At 38.8% G+C, this 18,521-nt stretch overlaps 1 protein-coding gene across 15 annotated transcripts in view; it reads right to left on the bottom strand.

Annotated features, from left to right (window-relative positions):
- CHODL (chondrolectin) overlaps positions 1 to 18,521 on the bottom strand; it is a 523,451-nt gene that overhangs the window by 165,251 nt on the left and 339,679 nt on the right. For 11 of the 15 annotated variants that reach the window (XM_049709916.1, XM_049709919.1, XM_049709914.1 and 8 more), the window contains 2 exons: positions 7,250 to 7,301; positions 449 to 619 (listed from right to left, as the gene is read on the bottom strand). In XM_049709916.1, coding sequence (XP_049565873.1) covers positions 449 to 467 — 19 coding nt within the window. In that variant the 5' untranslated portion in view covers positions 468 to 619; positions 7,250 to 7,301. Of the gene's footprint in view, positions 1 to 448; positions 620 to 7,216; positions 7,302 to 18,521 lie in introns of all 15 variants that reach the window. The other 4 variants (XM_049709925.1, XM_049709927.1, XM_033418028.2 and 1 more) reach the window with 2 other exon arrangements.

Genomic DNA, 18,521 nt, shown 5'->3' with positions numbered 1-18,521 from the left:
CATTCCTTTCACGCACTACCTTAAGAGAGTGCATTAACTCCATTCTTCCTGACCAAGTGGAAAAACCACCTTGAGTACTGAATGTGTTCTATTCCTTTGGTCTTTTACTTCTTGGATTTTGAGCCCTTTCCAGTTACTCTACCTTGTGTCACCCAGGAAAAGCATGCTCATTTTACCTTCCTCCTTCTTGCCTTTCATTCCTTCTTTATCGGTCAGAGTCTTTGTTACATGCAACAGAAAAAAGCTCTTGTTGACTTAAATATTAAAAAAAAAAAAAAAATAAAGTATATGTTGCAGCCCTTAACAACTAGAAAGATATATTGAATCTCTAGAAAGGTTGGGGGAAAAGCAGGTATGGAAAAGACAGGAATAAAAGATGTAAAGCAGCAGCCAGAACCATAGCCAAAATTATGCCACAAAGTCAATCCCCTAAAATCTTAATGCCAACCTTGGACACTTGATGTCATTCCTGGAGCGCTGCCACAGATGCTCCTGGAAACTTGATTTTCTTGCTACTGCTGCTGCAGCTCATCACTACCAAATGGAATCTCCACTCCTTTCACTTGCTTGAGTCATTAATTACCCATGCAGATTTCTTTTGGAGTGTGATGGGAATGTTCTGGAATTAGTTAGTGTCAATGGTTATAAACTCTGTGACTGTATGAGAGACGACTGAAGTGTATACTTTAAAGGGGTGAATTTTTTAAAATAAATAATTACCCATACAATCCCATGGTGACTGCAAACAAGCCTACATCACATGTTCCCATTCTAGCTGGAAGAATGGCTAGACCACTAAGTATCCAATTCTCAGATTCTGTAAAGGGAGGAAGTGACACTCTGTTGTCTACCAACACTCAAGAGATTCCCAAATATAAGAAGGAGAATTAAGATGATTTCCAGGGGAAAAAACCAAATAATTAGTATAATTCATCCCTTAGACTGTACAATATCCACATGAGACCTTCTTCAAATTTTTCAGGTTTAAAAAATGCTGCCACATAATTAATACCATAACTATCGCCTATATGCTGAAAACACCTATAGCCTTTATTTAAGGAGGGATGATCCAAATTTTAATCAACATCCATTAAATCCTGGATCTCTTGCAACTATAGGTCTGCCATGATCCTATTTCAATATTCTGTGACATGTGTACTAAACTGTAAATTGAACAACCACCAAACTACCTGATATAAAAGTGACAGAAAGAAAAAGGAAATAAAAGGAAACACACATGTATATACACATACATAACACACATACATACACACACTCCTATATGGCAAAGAAGAAAATGTAGGAGAAAACTACAATCTTATTTCTATAGCTATTCATAAAGGTGTTTTTATTTTTATGACTCCCTTCTTATAATTTTTTCCCATCAGCTAGCCAGTTAGTTTTCCCAGTAGACTAATCAAATTCTAATTTATAAAAGGCTCTGTTGGAAGAGCATTAAATTAGACCACTTGCCAAGGAAGTACTAGAGAGCAGCCAAAATATTAGATGAGTTCTATTCAGAGACTTCCCATCCTTTAATGTATATCACATATGTTTTTACCCTTGATGGTGAAGATCAATCATAAGAGCCAGCTTCATAGCCCTCCTTTTTGAATGATAATTCAGTGGCTTGAGGAGTCCAAAATGGCTAGGCAGAAGTTTTATCTTCTAATTCAACATAGAACTTGCTGTGTCCCTGGTAGAAACATTTCTCCCTTGAGTACAAACACCTCTGCACTAGTAGAGTATAGTGTTTTAGGGACAGGAAATATTTCTAGCCATAATCAGATGTCACTGAGAACATGCAGCTCCCAATTCCATCCACTAGTTCCTCTATTCATGAGTGACACGACACCCTGTATTAGCTGCTGGTTAAGAGTATCAATGCATCCTAGAGGACAATATCCTAAATATGCAACTGTGACCTCTTAGCAGACATGATAATCATTTAACCATTCCCCCATCCTTAAAGGTCAACAGCTAGTAGATCGTGGGGTATATGGTAAAATCCATGAATCTGATGGGCAACTGCCCAGTAAATTGAGTTCCTTGGTCAGGAGCAAGATTGTGTGCAAACTTCATGATGTTGTAAAAGGAAATCAGTAAGTTCATGGTCTGGCAAATGCATGAAAAGCAGGGCAAGCAAATTTCAGTGCAGAGTAACTAACTATTTTACACAGTAGAAGTGTCTAAAATAATCAAACTATGATTATATTTCTACTTTAGGGTCATATTTTCCACAAGCTTATCAACAGTTTTCTCCACTAGGGGTCTTCTGATGAGCTTTTGTGTGGAATAAAAGAGTCTTACATCCAAATACATATTCATTATACATTTCACTTCTTTTTTAATTCTTCTTTTAATTTCCTTAACTTCACCACCAAACTATTAGCCATGGCCCAGGAAACAATATAGCTACTCAGATCAGGCCATCTCTCTGTCCAGGCGATACGGACATGGAGTGTTTTGCTCCAGGTTCTGTCCAGTGGGAAGATTTTCTTTTCCATTTTCCTTCAAAGCAAACTGTGAAGTCAGCTATTATACTGCAACAGTACACTTCCATAATGCTAGGCCCACTTTTCCTAGCAACTCTTCATGAGGCTAAAAGATGGAAATTGAGGGAAGGATGGCATTGCAGCAAAACAGACACATCCAAGTCACTTGCACAATTTGTTTTTCATGTCCTGCTGTGGCCTAGTACTGTTAACACAAAGTTTATAAGTCCCTTTTTTTCCTGAGATTTGCCTTTTCCCTCTGTTACTTATGTGTCTTTTCAAGACTAAAGCAGAATGTATCTTATATTTTCTGCTTTTGGGGTAGAGGAAGAAAGGTTAGCCAGACCAATAGCTGCATACCAGTAGCTAGGTGCTCTATTTATTTGCTCCCATTAAGAGGCCACATCTGGAAACTGCAGCTGCTATAGGAGTAACAATCTGATTAAGCTTCCAGCAATTCACTACCATTCTCAAAGTTCATATCCAACCCCTGTAAGCAATAGGCAAGCTGGCAGATTAAAAGGAAACGTGAAGAACTCATTACCCCTGTTTCTTTCAAGACCAAAAATGGCACTGATATTTGTATTTCCCTTAGATGTACTATAGATGTACTATTTATTAGGGAGGCAGAGCTCCAGAAATTTCCACTTAGTCCTCTTTAGCATAACAGCTCTTGTTCTCTAGGGCAGGAAATAGAAGAGTGGATTCTGCCTATTGCTAAGCATATCCTGAGTGCAGAAAAATAGGGTGGTGTCAAGGTCTCACAGGGCCTGGCATATGGCAGATGAACCAAGATTCCATTTGTGTTCTGACTCTCAGGGTGTCCTGGGTCCCCAGAAATTAGAATTAACACAGATCTAGTAACAGCAACAACAACAAAAAACTTTTGAAGTCTTTGTATAGCCCTTTTCCCTGTGCCAACCAAGGACCTTTGAGCTACCTGGTAAATGACCAAGGACCCCTGAAAAAGGCTAGGAGTCAGAGACTCTGTTTGTACTATCATGTTATCGAAGGTTGTACCCTCAAAGGTGCTATTTTTTATTCAAGGTCTCTGGGTGTGTGAACTAACTTAGGTCTGGAAATTGAACATAGATCTATGACTGTCAAAAGATGAATCAAGTTAGATTTCTGTTCACCAGACCTGGAAATTTTCCAGTTATACAAATCAAATACGAAATTTGTAGGTTTCTCATCCATTTTGGTCCAAGGATCCCATGATTAGTTTGGCAATACCAAAGATCCCAGCTGGACTAATCATTGTTATCATCAGGCAGGCCTTGCAGACTATGACAATAACTGTGCCCTCCTTTGATCCTAGAAGTTAGATATGGCTAGTTGGAAGCTGCTACCTTGGATCCTGTTACCTCCACTGGAGTCAGAGAATCCACTTCAGTGGCAATGTTTCCATTATTTCTGGCTTAGAGAGAACAGTTATGAAAGTGATTTTCAAGAACACTTGTAGTCACCCAAAGCCTTAGTGAAAGAAATATATTCTGGGCCTTCTTAGGGGACATAATCTGGGGATAGATGGACAGGTTACCATCCTTCAATATTCCCATCTTCATAAGTCAGTAAATAGCTTTTTCTATATTAATTCTCGCATTAGAATCACCTGAATATTTTTTAAGTATCAATACCTGGATCCTACCCCTGGACATTCAATGCGATTGACCTGGGTTGGCTTGAGCATTGGTATTTTCCAAACAGTCCAGGGGATTCTAATGTAGAGCCAGAATCGAGAACCGCTGCCACTATATCCCTATGGGTCTATGGCCTGCAAATCCTCTTGACAGTAAGTTCCATAACGATCAGGATTCTTAATTCAAGCAATAGAATCCAACTCTGATTTAAGCAAGGATAGATAGCGAAATGATATTCAAGTAAGTCACAGAATTGCGGGGAACACTGGAGAACATGGCTTGGAAAACGCACAAATAATAAGGCAGGCATCAGTCAGGATTAAGGTAAAATCCTGCAACAAAACCAGTCTGGTGTGTACATCGCAGCTTGCTCTATGACAGCTGGCCACGAGCGCTGGAGGCTGCTGCTGTCCTACCCTCTGCTGCCCTGTTTCTTTATATCACTGGATCATGATTCCTCACACGGAACAACTATGACTAGTTAAGCCTATGACATGGCTATACCCCTTGTTGCCCAGAAGGCTGGGAGAGGGAATATCTGCCCTTTTCAACTTCTTATTGGAAGGTGCTCTCTGAATTTCACCAAAATTCAAGGTAAATAACTCCAAAAATATCAAAACAAGGTTCAGCTGCTAGGCAGCCAAAAAATGATAGACACTTTCCATATCCTGTTATAAACATCATACTGAAACATACCAATTATACAGCACCATTAGGGAAGGAGAAACACTGTGAGTTGGAAATCTTGAAACTTATACTTTACATGCGATGCACGTGTTAACTCGCAAAGTTAAAAATCTTTCTAAAATAGATTATACATTCTCTCATACTTACAGGTGACACAAAACAAAATTTAAACTTGTGTTCCTGAAATCATTAGGAACAGCAATTGGTAACTTGGGGTATAAAACAATAGTTACTGAGGTCCTGATAGCCTTCTATTATACCGTTAAAAAGTCCCAGAATGCTAGAGCTGTAGTGCCCTGTTTTTTATCCTTTTTCTTCCCCTTGGCTTCCAGGTTCTTCAATTGTGTTTTTTTATTTTTAGTAGTCCAACTTTCTTTTAATTTTTTCTTTCTAATCTGCTGTAGGCTGGAAAAACAAGTAACTCTGAGAATTGGAGAGTTTAAATTGGTAAGTTAAAGACTACATGATCTGAGCCTCGTGTACTTCTGTGATTACAGTACATAAATTCACTTCTACTATTTGGAATGCTCAGGAGGCAGTTATGTTTACTTCAGTGGTTTCCAGGTATCCTAGTGACATTGGGAAATATAATCTCCAGATGCATGAAGAAGAAAAGAGAAGGAACTTTTCTTTGGTAAGATTCTACGAGAGCCACTTTAAAGACATAATCTCATTGAGGGTAAGTTTTACGGAAGGGGAAAGCTGAAGCTGGAAGGCACCATGATAGATTAAGAGGTAGAGTCTATTCCCCTTCCTCTTGAATTTTGATTGGACTTTGTGTCTCCCTTGATGAAAAGAAAGTGACAGAAGTTCTGGAACTTCTAAGGCTAAGTCACAAGAAGGCTTGCAGTTCCTGCCTGGGTCCGTTGGGATGTTCACTCTGGGAAAAGCTAGCTTCCATGCAAGGAGTGCAGTTCCCCTGAGACTGACATGGTGAAGATGTCAGGCACTGGCGTGCTTTTCCACAGCCCTAGCTGAGCCCAGTCTTCCAGCCATCTCCAATATGGTGCCAGATATTCACAAGAAGCCATTGTGGCCTCCCCACAGCAGCCCACCCACCACCCAAATACCACTGAGAGACAGCCAGTGCCACCTGGCGCTAAGGAATCACCAGCTGTGCCCACTCAAATTCCTGACCCACAAAATCATGAGATATGACAGAATTGTTGTTTTAAGCCACTTGGTTTCTCGACAGTATTTTACACAGCAATAGATAACCAGAAAAGACATTAAATAAATTGATTGGTTCCTTTAGCTCACATGTATTCAAATCAGGAGTCAAACTCATATTGTCTTAACACCCCCTAATTTCATAGTGCCTCCAGTGAGAGACTAGGATGTTTATACTGTGAAACTATTTTTTAAGTAGACAAAATGTCAAAGTCTTTTTGTTCTTTTAATATCTGATTTTTGTATAAAAGCTTATAGCTTAAAAAATGTCACACTTTCTCATATCTTTCATTCTTAAAACCATACATTGAAATAAATCTTATTGTTTCTATTTTATAAAAGAAAAGGCTACAAACAATGAAACTGTGTCTCCAATCTGGGTTCTCTGACTCCAAAAGGGACACTCTTACCATTAAAGTAAAATACTTTTTCATCTATTCCATACTTAGTCCTTTACAATGAAATTTTTAAAGACAAAATAATCTATCTTCAGCTTGGATTCCAGTGGAGGGCTTAGTGTTATTGCTACCTTCATGCCAAAATAAAACTTCAGGATGAGAAAGCAGAAATGTATGCCAAGGAAATTAATATTGTTACCTTCAATTCTAATTCTGGCTTTAAGTTTTATAGTATCCCATTTACTATAGTTGTCCCTTCCTGCACTAAATAGTTCTATCTTGCTACTCAGACAAGAAATCCAGAAAGTGTTTCTATAAGCAAAATGTTCATTAGCCCCCTTAACTGCTAAAGTGATGTAGCTCATGGCAGTGGGCATTGATATTAAGTTCCATCCTTTCCAATTAAAATATTATATTCCTCTTCCCGATCATTCTTTAGACCTTAGCTGATCTCTCACGTTCATTTTTATGACCAATCCTACTTGCCTAAAAACTATGAAATCAATAAACGAGTTAGATAATTTTAAAGAGCAATAGGTATTTCTTTAGAGCTTCAAAATATATACCTTGCACTTTTTTTAGTGAGTTTTTCTAAACATCCATTTTTAAAGATATCATTAGTCAATTTAAAACCTTCTCAAAATTGAGCAAAAGAATACATTCTATATAAACTAGAATAAAAATAAGCTTCCATTTACACTTTTATTCATATAGATGATGGAATAGTAGATGTTGCCTACTTCCCCCTCAAGTCCCACCTCATAACATTGATGTAGCTAACATATACTCAGTTTCCTCGTACAGTTAAAATCCAGCCAAAACTTACATTCAGTGTGCAGTGCACTATACAGGAACTTACTGTGAAGAGCAGTTCTAGAAAATATTCAGGTAAAGGAACATCAGGCAGAATCCTGAAATGAAAAAAAAAAAGTGTTGGGCATTACTTTAGGTGATTGACAAGGATAAAAATCAAGCAGCTGTAAAGAATAATCTCCCTAGAATGGGAAGCTCTGTTTGATTGAAGGAAAGTTTTACCCTAAGAGTATAGACTAGGGAGATGAGAGCAGACATAAAATGCAAGTTACAAAGCAGCTATCCATCTCCTGTGATACTGAGCTTACACTCAAATATCTCTTTATCCTAGCAAGATTTGCTGAATTGTATAATATTCATCAGTATTAATTCTTGGACCTGAGTAATCAACACTCATCTTTAACTGGAAATTTTCTCTTTCAATTTTCCTTCTTTTTTATCCTTATTAAGTTTTGGACAACTTTATCTGCTTCAATTAGATATATACTTTTCAAAACCGATTTGGACCATGACCAAGCAAATATAGATTTCATTACGGAAACCAAAGGCGGATTTTTCTCATTTTTCAAAGACTGCTACACAGTAATTTCATTAATGTTCCTAACCTTGGATGGGAAACTTTCTTATATCCTCACAAACATAGACATCAGTAAAAAATTTGTGGTAAATGGAAACAGACAATGGTGTTGAAAAATATAGCTATTGGCTTCATTTTTTATCTTCCTGTTTTTCAGTATTGACATATTTTCTATTGTTAGGATGACATATTTCAAATGCAGGTCAGGCATCTTTTTAACCACAAAAATATTCAAATATATACCTTCCAGCTTCTTGGGTATTAACAGGAAATCCCTACATTTAGTACTGAAAAAAATCCTAAAACTGACTATAGGATAGGAATAAGAAAATAGAAAAAAAAAAAAAAATAGAGGCAGGGTGAAAATTAAGACACCATGGGGATTCTCATTAAGAAAAACAAAACAATTTTAAAACTAGAATAAAGATTGTATTGTTTTAAACCTACACAAAAAATGCATAGCCATCTCTAATCCAATATCCTCAATTTACTACTGAGTAAACAGAGGTCTTAAAACACTCATTAACTTGCCGGAAGTTACAAAATTGGAGTAAAAATCTTAAGACCACTACTTTTTTTTTTTTTTAAGGCATATGAACTGTTTTATTCCATTTTATTTGTCATGGTATTATACATGAGTATTATTAGTCCCACTATATAGGTGAGTCTTAGAGGGGAGAGAGTACATGCCCATGGCAGCAGTTGTAAAGATGGCAACTCCTCATTCTTTTTGTTTGTTTGTTTGTTTTTTAACATCTTTATTGGAGTATAATTTCTTTACGATGTTAAGTTTCTGCTGTACAACAAAGTGAATCAGCTATATGTATACATATATCCCCATAACCCCTCCCTCTTGCATATCCCTCCCACCCTCCCTATCCCACCCTTCTAGGTGGTCACAAAGCACTGAGCTGATCTCCCTGTGCTATGTGGCTGCTTCCCACTAGCTATCTATTTTACGCTTGTTAGTGTATACATGTCCATGCCACTCTCTCACTTTGTCCCAGGTTACCCTTCCTGCCCCCGCCCCGTATCCTCAAGTCCATTCTCTAGTAGGTCTGCATCTTTATTCCCGACTTGCCCCTAGGTTCTTCAGACCATTTTCTCTTTTTTTTTTTAGATTCCATATATATGTTAGCACACGGTATTTGTTTTTCTCTTTCTGACTTACTTCACTCTGTATGACAGTCTCTAGGTCCATCCACGTCTCTGCAAATGGCACAATTTCATTTCTTTTTATGGCTAAGTAATATTCCATTGTATATATGTACCACATCTTTTTTATCCATTCCTCTGTTGATGGACATTTAGGTTGCTTCCATGTCCTAGGTATTGTAAATAGTGCTGCAATGAACACAGGGGTGCATGTAGCTTTTTGAATTACAGTTTTCTCCAGGTATATGCCCAGGAGTGGGATTGCTGGGTCATATGGTAGCTCAATATCAAAACAAAAACAAACAAACAAACAACCCAATCAAAAAATGGGCAGAAGACTTAAATAGACATTTCACCAAAGAAGACATACAGATTGCCAACAAACACATGAAAAGATGCTCAACATCACTAATTATTAGAGAAATGCAAATCAAAACTACAAAGACGTATCACCTCACACCAGTCAGAATGGTCATCATCAAAAAATCTAGGGGGCTTCCGGGAAAATGGAGGAAGAGGAAGACGTGGAGATGACCTTCCTCCCCACAGATACACCAGAAATACATCTACACGTGGAACAACTCCTACAGAACACCTACTGAACACTGGCAGAAGACCTCAGACCTCCTAAAAGGCAAGAAACCTCCCATGTACCGGGGTAGGGCAAAAGAAAAAAGAATAAACAGAGACAAAAGAATAGGGACGGGACCTGCACCGGTGGGAGGGAGCTGTGAAGGAGGAAAGGTTTCCACACACTAGGAAGCCCCTTTGCAGGTGGAGACTGCGGGTGGCGGAGGGGGAAATCTTCGGAGCCCCGGAGCAGAGCACAGCAACAGGGGTATGGAGGGCAAAGCAGAGAGACTCCCGCACAGAGGATCAGGGTCGACCTGCACTCACCAGCCTGAGGGGCTTGTCTGCTCACCCGCCAGGTGGGCGGGGCTGAGAGTTGAGGCTCGGGCTTCGGTCGAAGCGCAGGGAGAGAACTGGGGTTGGCGGCGTGAACACAGCCTGCAGGGGGTTAGTGCACCACGACTAGCCGGGAGGGAGTCCGGGGAAAAGTCTGGATCTGCCGAAGAGCCAGACTTTTTCTTACCTCTTTGTTTCCTGGTGTGTGAGGAGAGGGGATTAAGAGTGCTGCTTAAAGGAGCTCCAGAGACGGGCGTGAGCCGATGCTAAAATCACGGGCCCCAGAGACCGGCATGAGACGCTAAGGCTGCTGCTGCCGCCACCAAGAAGCCTGTGTGCGAGCACAGGTCACTAACCCCCTGCCAGGGAGCCTGTGCAGCCCGCCATTGCCAAGGTCCCGGGATCCAGGGACAACTTCCCCGAGAGAACGCACAGCGCGCCTCAGGCGGGTGCAACGTCATGCCGGCCTCTGCCGCCGCAGGCTCGCCCCGCACTCCGTGCCCCTCCCTCCCCCCGGCCTGAGTGAGCCAGAGCCCCCGAATCAGCGGCTCCTTTAACCCCGTCCTGCCTGAGCAAAGAACAGACATCCTCCAGCGACCTACACGCAGAGGCGGGACCAAATACAAAGCTGAGCCCCTGGCAGCTGTGAGAACAAAGAAGAGGAAGGGAAATCTCTCCCAGCAGCTTCAGAAGCAGCAGATTAAAGCTCCACAGTCAACTTGATGTACCCTGCATCTGTGGAATACATGAACAGACAATGAATCATCCCAAATTAAGGAGGTGAACTTTGAGAGAAAGATTTATGATTTTTTTCCCCTTTTCCTCTTTTTGTGAGTGTGTATGTGTATGCTTCTGTGTGAGATTTTGTCTGTATAGCTTTGCTTCCACCATTTGTCCTAGGGTTCTATCCGTCCGTTTTTTTTGTTTGTTTGTTTTTTCTCTTAATTTTTTTTATTTTAATAACTGTATTATATTTTATCTTAATTTTATTTTACTTTATCTCCTTTCTTTTTTCCTTCCTTCCCTCCTTCCTTCCTTCCTCCCTCCCTCCCTCCTTTCTTTCTTTCTTTCTTTCTTTCTCTCTCTCTCTCTTTCTTTCTCCTTCTACTAATTCTTCCTTTCTACTTTTTCTCCCTTTTATTCTGAGCCATGTGGATGAAAGGCTCTTGGTGCTGCAGCCAGGAGTCAGTGCTGTGCCTCTGAAGTGGGAGAGCCAACTTCACGACACTGATCCACAAGAGACCTCCCAGCTCCACGTGATATCAAACAGCGAAAATATCCCAGAGATCTCCATCTCAACACCAGCACCCAGCTTCACTCAACGACCAGCAAGCTACAGTGTGGACATTCTATGCCAAACAACTAGCAAGACAGGAACACAACCCCACCCATTAGCAGAGAGGCTACCCAAAATCATAGTAAGTCTACAGACACCCCAAAACACACCACCAGACGTGGACCTGCCCACCAGAAAGACAAGATCCAGCCTCATCCACCAGAACACAGGCACTAGTCCCCTCCACCAGGAAGCCTACACAACCCACTGAACCAACCTTAGCCACTGGGGACAGACACCAAAAACAACGGGAACTGCGAACCTGCAGCCTGCAAAAAGGAGACCCAAAACACAGTAAGATAAGCAAAATGAGAAGACAAAAAAACACACAACAGATGAAGGAGCAAGATAAAAACCCACCAGATGTGACAAATGAAGAGGAAATAGGCAGTCTACCTGAAAAAGAATTCAGAATAATGATAGCAAACATGATCCAAAATCTTGGAAATAGAATAGACAAAATGCAAGAAACATTTAACAAGGACATAGAAGAACTAAAGATGAAACAAGCAATGATGAAGAACACAATAAATGAAATTAAAAATACTCTAGATGGGATCAATAGCAGAAAAACTGAGGCAGAAGAACGGATAAGTGACCTGGAAGATAAAATAGTGGAAATAACTACTGCAGAGCAGAATAAAGAAAAAAGAATGAAAAGAACTGAGGACAGTCTCAGAGAACTCTGGGACAACATTAAACACAGCAACATTTGAATTATAGGGGTTCCAGAAGAAGAAGAGAAAAAGAAAGGGACTGAGAAAATATTTGAAGAGATTATAGTTGAAAACTTCCCTAATATGGGAAAGGAAATAGTTAATCAAGTCCAGGAAGCACAGAGGGTCCCATACAGGATATATCCAAGGAGAAATACACCAAGACACATATTAATCAAACTGTCAAAAATTAAATACAAAGAAAACATATTAAAAGCAGCAAGGGAAAAACAACAAATAACACACAAGGGAATCCCCATAAGGTTAACAGCTGATCTTTCAGCAGAAACTCTGCAAGCCAGAAGGGACTGGCAGGACATATTTAAAGTGATGAAGGAGAAAAACCTGCAACCAAGATTACTCTACCCAGCAAGGATCTCATTCAGATTTGATGGGGAAATTAAAACCTTTACAGACAAGCAAAACCTGATAGAGTTCAGCACCACAAAACCAGCTTTACAACAAATGCTAAAGGAACTTCTATAGGCAAGAAACACAAGAGAAGGAAAAGACCTACAATAACGAACCCAAAACAATTAAGAAAATGGGAATAGGAACATACATATCGATAATTACCTTAAATGTAAATGGACTAAATGCTCCCACCAAAAGACACAGATTGGCTGAATGGATACAAAAACAAGACCCATATATTTGCTGTCTACAAGAGGCCCACTTCAGACCTAGAGACACATACAGACTGAAAGTAAGGGGATGGAAAAAGATATTCCATGCAAATGGAAACCAAAAGAAAGCTGGAGTAGCAATTCTCATATCAGACAAAATAGACTTTAAAATAAAGACTATTAGAAGAGACAAAGAAGGACACTACATAATGATCAAGGGATCGATCCAAGAAGAAGATATAACAATTGTAAATATTTATGCACCCAACATAGGAGCACCTCAATACATAAGGCAAGTACTAACAGCCATAAAAGGGGAAATCAACAGTAACACATTCATAGTAGGGGACTTTAACACCCCACTTTCACCAACAGAAAGATCATCCAAAATGAAAATAAATAAGGAAACACAAGCTTTAAATGATACATTAAACAAGATGGACTTAATTGATATTTATAGGACATTCCATCCAAAAACAACAGAATACACATTTTTCTCAAGTGCTCATGGAACATTCTCCAGGATAGATCATATCTTGGGTCACAAATCAAGCCTTGGTAAATTTAAGAAAATTGAAATTGTATCAAGTATCTTTTCCAACTACAATGCTATGAGACTCGATATCAATTACAGGAAAAGATCTGTAAAAAATACAAACACATGGAGGCTAAACAATACACTACTTAATAACGAAGTGATCACTGAAGAAATCAAAGAGAAAATAAAAAAATACCTAGAAACAAATGACAATGGAGACACAGCGACCCAATACCTATGGGATGCAGCAAAAGCAGTTCTAAGACCGAAGTTTATAGCAATACAATCCTACCTTAAGAAACAGGAAACATCTCAAATAAACAACCTAACCTTTCACCTAAAGCAATTAGAGAAAGAAGAACAAAAAAACCCCAAAGTTAGCAGAAGGAAAGAAATCATAAAAATCATATCAGAAATAAATGAAAAAGAAATGAAGGAAATGATAGCAAAGATCAATAAAACTAAAAGCTGGTTCTTTGAGAAGATAAACAAAATTGATAAACCATTAGCCAGACTAATCAAGAGAAAAGGGAGAGGGAGAAGACTCAAATCAATACAATTAGAAATGAAAAAGGAGAAGTAACAACTGACACTGCAGAAATACAAAAGATCATGAGAGATTACTACAAGAAATTCTATGCCAATAAAATGGACAACCTGGAAGAAATGGACAAATTCTTAGACATGCACAACCTGCCAAGACTGAATCAGGAAGAGATAGAAAATATGAACAGACCAATCACAAGCACTGAAATTGAAACTGTGATTAAAAATCTTCCAACAAAGAAAAGCCCAGGACCAGATGGCTTCACAGGCGAATTCTATCAAACATTTAGAGAAGAACTAACACCTATCCTTCTCAAACTCTTGTAAAATATAGCAGAGGAAGGAACACTCCCAAACTCATTCTACAAGGCCACCATCACCCTGATACCAAAACCAGACAAGGATGTCACAAAGAAAGAAAACTACAGGCCAATATCACTGATGAACATAAATGCAAAAATCCTCAACAAAATGCTAGCAAACAGAATCCAACAGCACATTAAAAGGATCATACACCATGATCAAGTGGGGTTTATCCCAGGAATGCAAGGATTCTTCAATATACACAAATCAATCAACGTGATACACCATATTAACAAATTGAAGGAGAAAAAACATATGATCATCTCAATAGATGCAGAGAAAACTTTCGACAAGTTCAACACCCATTTATGATAAAAACCCTGCAGAAAGTAGTCATAGAGGGAACTCACCTCAACATAATAAAGGCCATATATGACAAACCCACAGCCAACATTGCCCTCAGTGGTGAAAAACTGAAAGCATTTCCACTAAGATCAGGAACAAGACAAGGTTGCCCACTCTCACCACTCTTATTCAACATAGTTTTGGAAGTTTTAGCTACAGCAATCAGAGAAGAAAAGGAAATAAACTGATTTCAAATTGGAAAAGAAGAAGTAAAGCTGTCACTGTTTGCAGATGACATGACACTATACATAGAGAATCCTAAAGATGCTACCAGAAAACTACTAGAGCTAATCAATGAATTTGGTAAAGTAGCAGGATACAAAATGAATGCACAGAAATCTCTGGCATTCCTATACACTAATGATGAAAAATCTGAAGTGAAATCAAGAAAACACTCCCATTTACCATTGCAACAAAAAGAATAAAATATCTAGGAATAAACCTACCTAAGGAGACAAAAGACCTGTATGCAGAAAATTATAAGACACTGATGAAAGAAATTAAAGATGATACAAATAGATGGAGAGATATACCATGTTCTTGGATTGGAAGAATCAACATTGTGAAAATGAGTATAGTATCCAAAGCAATCTACAGATTCAATGCAATCCCTATCAAACTACCACTGGCATTTTTCACAGAACTAGATCAAAAACTTTCACAATTTGTATGGAAACACAAAAGACCCCAAATAGCCAAAGCAATCTTGAGAACGGAAAACGGAGCTGGAGGAATCAGGCTCCCTGACTTCAGACTATACTACAAAGCTACAGTAATCAAGACAGTATGGTACTGGCACAAAAACAGAAAGATAGATCAATGGAACAGGATAGAAAGCCCAGAGATAAACCCACACACATATGGTCACCTTATCTTTGATAAAGGAGGCAGGAATGTACAGTGGAGAAAGGACAGCCTCTTCAATAAGTGGTGCTGGGAAAACTGGACAGGTACATGTAAAAGTATGAGATTAGATCACTCCTTAATACCATACGCAAAAATAGGCTCAAAATGGATTAAAGACCTAAATGTAAGGGCAGAAACTATCAAACTCTTAGAGGAAAACATAGGCAGAACACTCTATGACATAAATCACAGCAAGATCCTTTCTGACCCACCTCCTAGAGAAATGGAAATAAAAACAAAAATAAAGAAATGGACCTAATGAAACTTCAAAGCTTTTGCACAGCAAAAGAAACCCATAAACAAGACCAAAAGACAACCCTCAGAATGGGAGAAAATATTTGCAAATGAAGCAACTGACAAAGGATTAATCTCCAAAATTTATAAGCAGCTCATGCAGCTCAATAACAAAAAAACAAACAACCCAATCCAAAAATGGGCAGAAGACCTAAATAGACATTTCTCCAAAGAAGATATACAGACTGCCAACAAACACATGAAAGAATGCTCAACATCACTAATCATTAGAGAAATAAAAATCAAAACTACTATGAGATGTCATCTCACACCTGTCAGAATGGCCATCGTCAAAAAATCTAGAAACAATAAATGCTGGAGAGGGTGTGGAGAAAAGGGAACCCTCTTGCACTGTTGGTGGGAATGTAAATTGATACAGCCACTGTGGAGAACAGTATGGAGGTTCCTTAAAAAACTACAAGTAGAACTACCATATGACCCAGCAATCCCACTACTGGGCATATACCCTGAGAAAATCATAATTCAAAAAGAGTTATGTACCAAAATGTTCATTGCAGCTCTATTTACAATAGCCCAGAGATGGAAACAACCTAAGTGTCCATTATTGGCTGAATGGATAAAGAAGATGTGGCACATATATACAATGGAATATTACTCAGCCATAAAAAGAAACGAAATTGAGCTATTTGTAATGTGGTGGATAGACCTAGAGTCTGTCATACAGAGTGCAGTAAGTCAGAAAGAGAAAGACAAATACCGTATGCTAACACATATATATGGAATTTAAGAAAAAAATAATGTCATGAAGAACCTAGGGGTAAGACAGGAATAAAGACACAGACCTATTAGAGAACAAACTTGAGGATATGGGGAGGGGGAAGGGTAAGCTGTGACAAAGCGAGAGAGAGGCATGGACATATATAACCTACCAAACGTAAGGTAGATAGCTAGTGGGAAGCAGCCGCATAGCACAGGGAGATCAGCTCGGTGCTTTGTGACCGCCTGGAGGGGTGGGATAGGGAGGGTGGGAGGGAGGGAAACGCAAGAGGGAAGAGATATGGGAACGTATGTATATGTATAACTGATTCACTTTGTTATAAAGCAGAAACTAACACACCATTGTAAAGCAATTATACTCCAATAAAGATGTAAAATAAATAAATAAATAAATAAATAAATAAATAAATAAAAGCTACCCGGTGATTATCATGTTTAGCCAGGTTTGAGAAATGCTGAATTAGACACACTTATTGGCCAGGTAGAAAAAGTCCCATAATTGAAGTCACGTGAGACCCAGACATGCTTGCCAGTTGTATTTGCCCATTGCAAGTAACTTGTGCAAGTCCTAATTTTCTTACTTACAAGACAGTAATGGTAATAACCTGTAGGTTGTTGTGCGTTTTCTGAAACAAAAAAAAATCTACCCACAGAAAATGCTGCAGAGAGTGTAAAGAAAAGGGAACCCTCTTGCACTGTTGGTGGAAATGTAAATTGATACAGCCACTATGGAGAACAGTATGGTGGTTCCTTAAAACACTAAAAATAGAACTACCATATGACCCACCAATCCCACTCCTGGGCATATACCCTGTTTTTTGTTTGTTTGTTTGTTTGTTTGCGGTACGCGGGTCTCTCACTGTTGCGGCCTCTCCCGCTGCGGAGCACAGGCTCCGGACGCTCAGGCTCAGCGGCCATGGCCCACGGGTCCAGCCGCCCCGCAGCATGCGGGATTCTCCCGGACCGGGGCACGAATCCACGTCCCCTGCATCGGCAGGCAGACTCTCAACCACTGCGCCAACAGGGAAGCCCCCATATACCCTGTTTTGAAGTTCTTAACTACACCTTTTTTTTAAAGTTATCTTCTATTGCCTGAAATATCTTTATTTCCCCTTGGGATAATTCTTGAGTTGATCATCAACATACAACCAATGTCTCCTAGGAAGAAAAAGTCATATTATCTGCCCTAGTTATTACCACTCAGCTTATTCCATTTCTGTAGAAAAGAAGTTGCTGTTAGTTTCTGCTTTTGTTTTGTCCTTGTTTTATGTTTTTGTCTTTTATTCCCCCCCTTTTTTTTTTTTGCCAGAAATAAAACACCAAGCTTCTAGCCATGCTGTGCTCCAGTGTAAGTGAAGTAAACTATCACATTTATAGGCATACAGGAGTTATAATTAGTCTGTTTACACTGATAGTGTCATTATCTAATGTTTAAGTGTCTGTTCTGATTGGTCACCATCTTTTTTGTATCAGTAGTTAAGTATTACATTATGACTGACTTAGGACCCATGCCATTCATTTGTATTGCAGTCTCTTAGTCTGCAACCCTCTCTCACTGTACAACTTTCCTAAGTATTTACATTGTAAGCTTCCTGTACTCTGGCTCATCAACATAAATTCATTCATCTGATTTCTATTTGTAATAAATGTGTTGAGATATCCTGACAGCCTTCCTCCTGTCCTCTTTATTGCTGTAAGCTTTAAAAGCTTCTTATATCTTTATAATAATTTTAATGGAATCTCAGAAAGAAAGGATATGTCCCACATGGGCTCACTCTGTAGCTTCGATGTAGAAGTTAAAAATTATTTAATAAACTAGAACAAATTGAACAAATTATAGTTTGATAGAGATGGGGCAAATTATAAAATAAAACATACTTATGTGTTCAATTATAAAATAAAATACGTAATAAAATTCTAATAGTGCTTTTATATTTCAGATGCTGTGACAAACACAACTGATTAGAGAGAAGTTTATACATGACTTGTGTAATTTAAGGTAATATCAAATGTGAGAAAAATACTCTCCGCTCACTTCCAAAAATATGAACAGAAGAGAAACTGAACTTCTAAGAAAGTTTTAAAGTTTATAAATTTAACAAGAATATTATGAATCTGATGAAACTAAAGGTATCTATATATTTAAAAGTGATAAAAGGAAATGGAAGATAAAACTAAGGAGCTAAGAGGATAGCAAGGAGAAGAAATTGCTAACAGTGAGAATAGAATGAATAAAATAATTGAAAAGGGATACTGCTAACTGTAAGAACAG

Source organism: Orcinus orca, chromosome 5, assembly GCF_937001465.1.
Source record: "Orcinus orca chromosome 5, mOrcOrc1.1, whole genome shotgun sequence".
Classification (NCBI taxonomy): domain Eukaryota; kingdom Metazoa; phylum Chordata; class Mammalia; order Artiodactyla; family Delphinidae; genus Orcinus; species Orcinus orca.
Note: the sequence above shows the minus strand (reverse complement) of the source record. Positions and strands in the feature narration are given on the sequence as shown.